The following is an 8,761-nucleotide window of genomic DNA, read 5'->3' on the forward strand; positions in this document are numbered from 1 at the left end:
TTTAGGAGCTCTGGGGAAAAATAAGCCTTCACTGTTTGGCCTCGGGCGTCATGTGCTAAGGAAGCAATGAGTAAAAAACCCAAGGGGGTCATTCCTCTTTGCCACTGGAAAGTGATTTGCACGTGTTCCCTTCAGTCACTAAGGGAACTGTGCTGTGTAGGCTCCAGTGGGAGGTCCCCCCACCCCCGCTTCCTCTCCTCCACACCTCGACTTGTTCATCTGCAAAATGGGGCAGCTACACTGCCACCCTGATGGGACTCATTGAGACGATATTCATGCGGCCCTTAGATCTGCCGTGAGGATCCAGCCGCTGCTCAAGAAAGTGGGCACTGTTGTCCCCACAGGACTAGCCACAGCAGGAAGTGGTGCATGCCGGCCTGCGGGGGGCTGGCGGGATGCTGGATATGGGGGTCGAGTAAGGACAAACCCCTTCCACCACACTCTCCCCCTTCTCCTGGGCTCGTTCAGATCATGGAAACTTCCTCGATGGTCAACTGGCAGATGCTGAGGGCTGTGTTTCCAAGGCCAGCTCCTCCTGGCAGTGCTTGTGAACGGCGGCGCAGTAGAAGCAGCGTTTGGCGGACCTGGCCCAGCGTGTGCCCTCTGGGACACCCCCCACTCCCCCCGAAGCAGGGCTTCCCCAGGTCCATGGGCAGATGGGGCCTGCAGGCCGACCCTGGGGAGGCCTCCCTGCCCAGGGGCGCACGTCTCCCCCATCCTCTGAGCTCTCTCACCCATGAGTGTCCCCCACCCACAGTGGCTGCCCTTGGCCCCAGCGCAGGCTGGCACTCGGCTTCCTTTCTCCTGGAGCCCCCCAGGGTGGGCCCTGAGCCCTTCCCTCCTCTCGGCTTCTATTTATAGCCTGTGTTTCTGCCAGAGCCTGTCACCCGTGCTGTCGCATAAACGTGGCGGCGGTTTGGGGAGGAATTCTGGGCCAGACAAAATTAAGTCCGTGACTTCAGCTCATATTAGAAGTGAAGGAGAAGCAGGGCTGGGGTCAGGAGGCAGAAGATGGACCGTGGCTGGATTTAATGCTTTGAGGGAAGAGACTAAGCTGCTCCCAGGAGATTTCTTGCATGAGATTCCCCTGCATAAATCATGTCCTCCACGAAAGCTTCGTCTGCAAGTCAGAGACCCAGGGCCCAGAAGTGGCAGGTTGGTCCCAATCCTCTACACCCTCCAGTTACAGACGGAGTGACTGATGGGGTGACGGCTGGATGGGGGATGAGCACCCTGGCCCCAAAGCCCACTTATTCATTCATTCATTCATTCATTCATTCATTCATTCATTCATTCATTCATTCAACAAATCGGAGCTCGAACGAGTGTCTACCTGGCCTGGGTATCGGGGACACTGGTAATTGCCAGTTCTGCTGCAGCTTCCCGGGGAGGAGGAGGAGGTAGTTAATAGTTAAACCGATGGGTAAATGAGAACTTCAGATAAGGTGTTGAGGGTCACGAGAAAATGAAAGTGGATGAGAAAGTGACGGGACTTGTACAGTCCTGGAGGTCAGAGTCTGAAAGGGGCCTCCGCTGCCTTCCTCCTGGAGGCTGGGGGACCGCGGTTCCGCCTTCCTGGCTTCAGGGGCGCCTGCCCTCCTTGGCCCTGTCATCCTCCGTGCTCAAAGCCAGCAGCCCCCTCCAGCCTCCCTCTGCTTCTGTGGTGACATGGCCACGTCCCCTTTCCCTTTTAACAACCTTTGTGACTGTGTCCCGCCCCCAGGGGCACTCCAAGCTCATGTCCCTTCTCAGGGTCCGCAATCACACCTGCAAAGTCCCTTTACCATGTGAGGGGACGTATTCCACAGGGTCCCGGCATTAGGGTACAGACCTCTTTGGGGGGTGCATTCTGTCTACCACCGCCCCTCCCCCCATGGTGAAGTAGACTCAGGGTTTCAGAAGCTTTTCCAGGACAAGGTTTGACCCTCACAGGGTTGGCTTCCGGTCTCCCCTCCCCGTTCACCACTCCCAGGTGGCCCCCAGGTGGATGTCCCCTGTGCATGGTCCCCTGTAGCTGGTATTGGCTCAGAGAACAGCTCAAAGGGAGGGAGGACAGGTGGGCCACCTCCTGCAGTCGGCCCTGCCTGCAGTTAGGAGGTAGCGTTCCAGCCTGGGACTCCTTCTTCCTGAGGCTGGGATATTCCAGGTCCCGACAGTGGGGCCACTGGGCGCCCATGAAGCCTGCAGCCCCTGCACAGAGCAGTCTGAAATGTCCATGTGGCCTGGGACGCTCTGAAAGGACTGGTCCCCACCCCCGTCCTCTCCGTAGCACTTTAAGCCTCATTTTCCCCCTTAGCATTCAGTTACCCTGCATGTCAGGAAGGACCCTGGAGAGGCTAGATAAATGCAACTGTCCCCAAGGGCCAGAGGCCTACCCCACTCCCCAGGGTGGAACCAGGTGGGTAAAGACCAGGCCGTCCCTGCTGAGGCCGCGCACTGTGTCTGCCTCCCTGCTAAACCTTTCCAGTTCTCACAGGACCCTTTGACGTGGGTCCCGCTGTCATCCAGTCTAAAGGTGAGGAAACTGAGGCCCAGAAAAGACAAGTGGAAATCACTCAAGGGCAGGGGTCCCCACCTCGCCTGCCTTGGGGAGGGGGGTCCCCACCACTGGGAAATGGAAGGTGACCGGGGCTGAACCTGGAGGCCAAGGGGAGAAAGTAGGCTCCGCACACCTGGGCCGTCAGACTCAGGGCTTCTATGGGGTGCGAAGGGCCCCTCCCCGCACACCATGGGGAGGCGCCTGGGTAGCCGTGAGGAGCACTTGAGGGCATGTGCCTGCTGCACGGGACACTCATGGCCTGGGGTCCCCATGCACCTCCCTGGGGCCAGCTGGCCTCTGCCTCGGACACAGAGAAGGTGCTACCCCACCATCACTTGTGGGGTCACCGCTCTGCTGCTCACCTCACTGTGACTGGGCAGACACAGCTGTCACCCTCCTCATCTGACCTCGGAGGTGCTGACCCAGGGGACCTGATGCCTGGGGCCTCCCCGAGGACCATGGCAGGAACTCCCAAACGTGGGGCTGAGCCCCGCGGGTGCCAGAGGGCAGGCCCACAATTCAACATGCGGGGCCCATTCTTCCAGGTAATTTAGACACTGCTCCAGAGCAGTTTGCCTCTTGAGACAGTGTTACTGATTTCTTCCCTGCTGCTTTCTGGTTAGTTCTCTGAATAGCTGGCGGGCAGGCAGTCCCGGCTTCTCTCTGGTCTCAGCGGCGCCTCGCAGCCTTGCTCAGTGGGGCCTCCGTGTGAGAAGGGGGCCTTTCTCCCCAGCGTGCTCTGGAGTCACAGAAGCGAATTAGCGAGGGGTGTATCTCATGGGTCCCAGGAGAGACAGGTTTAGGAGGCATCATACTCACGGGGGAGGGGAGAGGCTCTGCTCCGCTCCACCCTCCTTTCTTCCCAGTGACGGGGGAGGTTTGAGTGTGAGGAGCGGTGGGGGTGGGTCCCAGTCTTGTGCTCGGACCCCAGATTCTGGAGTCTCAGAAACTGCCCCAGTCAAAGAGCGTGGAGGGAACAGAAATGCATTAACTCGGTGGGCAGCTGCTGTGGGTGCCGGGCACAGGGGAGCGTGACCTGTGTGCCTGACTCTGAGGTGTTCCTGGGATGCAGGACTTCCAGTACGAAAACCGGAGGGTTCCAGGCACACCAGACCGGTGGTCACCCTGCAACTAGGCACACAGCAGGGAGGAGGACAGATGTGTCCTGCCCCTTTGCCCTCCTCCTCCCAGGGGAGGCAGGAAAGAAACAAGCACTCATAGCTATGAATGAGCCAGTGACCTCGGGGCCCAGGGCAGTGCTCACCCCAGACCTGGGCACGGAAGGCCTCGTGGGGCCTCTGGCCCCCACCCCCAACCCCAGCCTCTGAAGCCACGGTCAGTACCCTGGTTTTGCAGGTGACGTGAAGGAGACTTAGGTTGGCAAAGGGCCTCCCCCAGGACGAAGGGGCAGGGTTGGCTCTGTCCCCCACCCCTGCAGTGCTGACCTGACCTTCTAGAGAGCGCGCCAAGGAAAGGTTCCCACCAGGAGCTGTGTTCACAGACTTGCCCCCCTCCCCCATTGCCCGGGGGCCCCGGAGGGGTTGAAAGGGGGCACCACCGGGCAGGCTGGGGGCCACTGAGTAGAGGGCCCACAGGCAGGTCCTCAGCTGCTCTAGCTAGTGGCCCACACAGTTCTCTGCAAGGAACAAAAGAGCAGAGATGTAATGAGCCAGCCACCCTTCACTGATTTGCACATAATCGTTTCTTTCCTTTAATGGAACCAGCAACCGAAGCACCCTGACACCTGCTCTCTCCGTTTCCCCCTTTGTTTCAAGAGGTTCAGACTGCCTGGTTGTGTTCACTTTCAGTACACATGACTGAGGACAGGGACCAAGGACTGGTGGCCATTGTCGTCACCCCCACTTCTCAGACAGGAAATGGATGCCCAGGAAGGAAGCCACTGCCCTGCCAGTGCTGGGACTCAAGATGCAAGTCACATGTTCGCCATTTGCTCAGACGGGACTGGGATGGTGCCAGGATGGGCCCCTCTAGAGGGGCATTTCCAGAACCAGAACTTGTGCCTCTTGCGTACTGTAGCCCATAGAGCCATGTAGCACAGTGGTTATAATTCATTCTAGCTGTTAGCAGTGGTATTGGCTCCACTGCTCGGGAGCTGGGGTGACGTGCCTCGGGGAACACAAATAGAAATGGCCAAGCTGAGGTCCTTCTGATGCCAGCTCCTGTGCTCAGCAGAACAGAGCAGCCAGGAGAAAGGAGAGCCGGGCTTTGTGCATGCCTGCTGTGTACCAAGCACCCTTGAAAGTGCTTTATGTGTCCTGCAGACAGACCAGTGGGTGGGACCCAGCTCCTCCAAATTTATCCCAGCTCATGTATCCCTGCACATCCCAAAGTGTAAGATGCAGCAAAAGCAGGGTTTTGAGGGCAAATCATAGCCTTAAAAACAGATGTTGGTAGAGATAAAGATGTCCTCTCCGCCAGGAAGCCCATCCTGATGGTGTTCCACGCCTGCATATCGTGAAGGGCCTCTTGTCTGGGCCCCACAGGAAGCAAACCGCCCCCCATCACACACACCTTGCTCTGTCAGTGCAGTCTCATGTGGCTGAACTCTTGGCTTACCTGGCTTTCTCTTGCTGGATTGTGAACTCTCTCAATGTTGGGACTTGTGCATTTCTGTGTTCCTCATCACCTTGGCCACTGGGTGCTAGCAGGGGGTGAAGGGGTGTGGCAGTGAATGTTGAATGAATGAAAGAATGTTGTCCAGTGACCTCTGCAGCCTCTCCCAGGTCCCACATGACCCACCCGGTGGAGGGTCTACCCCGGTGGGAGGGTGAGCGGGTTTGACAAGCTATGCACCAGGAGGTGAACACGGGTGGGTCTGAAGGTGGGTGTGCTCTAAGGGGAGAGGCCTGGAGCCTCCCTGAGGCTGGTCAACCCTGGGGTCAGCCACTCTAGACACACTTTTCCCTTTGTCCCAATCGTTGCATTCCTGAGACTGTATCCTAGGAACCCAAGTCCAGAATTCAGACACAGCTCAATGTAAAAATGTGATGTCAGAGCTGTTCATCTACTGAAAAAGTGGACACAACCTAAACATGGCCGGGTGACTGAGTGACAGTTTATTCCTTTCGTGGGATCTTCTGCCGCCTTTGAAAACATTCTCACAAAGATGTCAACATGTGGGACATGCTTAGGTCCTCAGGGTCCCAGAGAGCAGGACGCAGAACTGCACCTCAGGTCCCACGGCCACATTCATAAATAAGGATGGAGAAACACAGGAAGTAGACGGTCACCGTAATGCTAACAGTGGCTCAGCTGCTGGGGGCGGGCCGGGATTGTGTGGGATTTAAAAAAAAAATATTTCTACTTCTCTAAAGTTTCCAAAGTTTTTCTAGTGTGCTGTGAAAGCTTATGATTTTGAAGAAACAAAAGAGGGGGAGGCTTGTGCTTAGAAGGCTTTCCTGGAAAAGAGAGCCTTGCTGGATGCTTCCTTAACCTACAGATACAGCCCCCACCCCCCCAACCCCACTGTCACTAGGAGTGTGTGTGGCAGAAGCCCAGCCAGGTGCTGCCACTCGAGCTCAGCTCTTTCAGGTGGGAGCACCTGGAAGGCCCCCCCAGACCCCAAGTGACTTGGGGGCCCTCTCGGCCCCTCCAGCCTGGCATGGAGGGTGGGGTGGCAGCCTTGGTGGGTGAAGGGGTGAGGGAATGCATGGACGGATGGACGGACAGGGACGGCCCTGACAGCCTTGTGTCCTGTGTCCCTTGCAGACGTGCTGGTGGACGGCCAGCCCTGTGACAGTGAGGTGGCGGCCTGCCGGGTGGGTGACCCTATTCGCCTGGAGGTGCGGCTGACCAACCGGAGCCCACGCAGCGTGGGGCCCTTTGCCCTGACCGTGGTCCCCTTCCAGGACCATCAGAACGGCGTGCACAACTACGACCTGCACGGCGCCATCTCCTTCGTGGGCTCTAGCACCTTCTACCTGGACGCAGTACGTGTGGTCGGGAGCCCCACTCGGCCCAGGTTCATGTCCCGTTGTCCCCACCCCTGCCCCGGTGGTGGACACGGGCTTCTCTGTGTCAACCCTCCTCCGCCCAACTCGCCCAGAGACCTTAGCTTACTTCTCTGCATCCTGAGTCCTGGGAGTGAAAGGAGGGTGACAAGAGCACCCCTGAGGGTTAGGGAGATAAGCCAAGTGAGGGGCTTGGGGCAGCCGAGATCCTGCCTGTTACTGTCACCCTTGCCCGTTGCCCCATGCCCCACCCACCTATTGAAACGGTGCCGTCAGCCCAGCCTGAACCCCTCACACCACCTGAACCCCGAATGCCCCAGGGAGTGAAGTGCTGTTAGCACTTTCCAAAGATGGAGGCTGAGGCTCCAGAGAGGTGCAGCGTCTGGCCTGGGGCAGCACAGCAGGAAGCACTGGAGGGCACTGGAGCAAGGCCTGGGGCCCTTCCTTCTCTCCCTCATGGCCCCACATCCAGGCAGCTTTGGGGGTCTCCTGGGGGCTTTGGGGTCTGCGCAGCTCCAGGCTGACGCCTCTTCCTCCCGCCTACAGGTGCAGCCGTCAGGCCAGGCCGCCTGCCTGGGGGCCCTCCTCTTCCTCTACACGGGCGATTTCTTCCTCCACATCCGGTTCCACGAGGACAGCACTAGCAAGGAGCTGCCGCAGTCGTGGTTCTGCCTGCCCAGCGTGCACGTGCGCGCCCTGGAGGCGCAGGCCTGAGCCCGCTGCCGTTGGGAGGACGCTGTTCCTTCAGGGAGAGGTGACCCAAGAGACGCAGGGCCCACCTGGCCCCACCCCCTGGGCATCAGCCCCCACACATCTCGTCCTCTTCCTCCTGCAGGGTCCTGTCTGGGCTGCGCAGAGCCCCATGGCATGGCGGCCTCACCCCACCCCACACTGCCCACCAGGTCCCCTGTGCTGGAGCCCAAAGCTCAGACAGGTGCTGCCCAGAAACAGTGTCCACCCAGCCCGGGGCCAGGTCCCTGAGCCTGTTCCTGTGACCCGGGGGTCACAGCCCAGCCAGGAGGAAGACAGGCAAGCGTGAGGGAGGGCTGGGCCTGGGGTGACCCCTGTGCCCTCAGAACCCCCCGAGGGCTGGTTCTTCTCCCTGAGGCCCCAGGGCAGCCCAGGCAGGACAGACGGCACCATGGTCAGCACCAAGAGGGGCCACGTGCCCCAACCCCGGCAGGCAAATGTCCAGGCCCTGGACTGTTTCCAGGCTGGGCTCCAGGGGCCGTGGCCTGTGTGTGGCTATGTGTCTGTGACAAGTTCTCCAATAAAGGGCCTGACTTGCCTCCATGCATCGGCTTGTGCAGTGTGGTCGGGGGCCGTCCCCAGCCCAGGGGAGGATTCCAGCACTTGGGACTCATCAGAAACCCCCATGACACACACGGCTGGTGGCTGGCAGAGGGGCGCCTGTGACTGCACAGCCCCCCCATACGTGTGCTCCCCGGGCCAGCTCCCCATCCCCTCGGAACGCTGCCTCCATCCCCCCACCCCCACCCCCGACTCTGGTCCCCTCAGCCTCTTGCTTTCTCTTCACCCTCGTGACAATGTTCATACTCCTTTAGGGGCTCTTGGGGCCCAAGCCTCGGACTCCCAGGTGAGGCTGTTAACTGTGGTTTTATAGGCTGCCTGCTGCCCATGGGAGGGCAGGTGAGGGCAGGAAGCCAGCCTTGCCTGGCTCAGGGCTGTGCCACCCCCGCCCCCCGAGAAGGGGCACCTCAAGCTGCATGAAGCTGCCCTGGGGCTGTGGTGGCCTGCTCCCTCCGCGCCCTCGGCCAGCACCTCGCAGGCCGTGCTTCTCACAGCTGGCCCCAGCTGCCTGCCGGCCCCTCTGCCCAGTGCAGGAAGGGTCTCAGTGCCCCACAGCAAACCGTGAGCCAGGAATCCGGGCACAAGCAGCTGGTCTGGGAGCTGGGGGGACCCTGGGGAGTGAGGGGCCAGGGGAAGGGAAGGAGCCAGCCTTACTGGGCGGCTGCCACAGTGGGGCCCTGGCACTGAGATCCTCAGGGGAACTTTGGGGAGAGACGTAGCGCACGTGCCCTCCACCCCTGGAGTTCATTCCTGTGTGCCAGCCTGCCAGTGCCCACACTTCCCGGGAAGAACAGACTCCAGCCTTGGGGGACCCGGGGCACTGAAGTTCCAAGGAGTCCTGGGGACGGGGAGTGGGGTGGGGCTTGCCCAAGGCCGTCTGCTGAGACATGAGTGTCACCTGAGAACTGGGTATTTGGTCCCTGCCCTCCTGTTCCTGACA

General features: G+C 59.9%; 1 protein-coding gene across 6 annotated transcripts in view; it reads left to right on the plus strand.

Moving 5' to 3' along the window:
* Positions 1 to 7,807, plus strand: part of TRAPPC9 (trafficking protein particle complex subunit 9) — a 343,110-nt gene extending 335,303 nt beyond the window's left edge. For all 6 annotated transcript variants that reach the window (XM_081071109.1, XM_081071112.1, XM_081071108.1 and 3 more), the window contains 2 exons: positions 6,269 to 6,489; positions 7,057 to 7,807. In XM_081071109.1, coding sequence (XP_080927235.1) covers positions 6,269 to 6,489; positions 7,057 to 7,224 — 389 coding nt within the window. In that variant the 3' untranslated portion in view covers positions 7,225 to 7,807. The remainder of the gene's footprint in view (positions 1 to 6,268; positions 6,490 to 7,056) is intronic.
* The last annotated feature ends 954 nt before the right edge of the window (positions 7,808 to 8,761 follow it).

The sequence above is a fragment of the Rhinolophus hipposideros genome (genome assembly GCF_964194185.1).
Source record: "Rhinolophus hipposideros genome assembly, chromosome: 13".
Taxonomy (NCBI): domain Eukaryota; kingdom Metazoa; phylum Chordata; class Mammalia; order Chiroptera; family Rhinolophidae; genus Rhinolophus; species Rhinolophus hipposideros.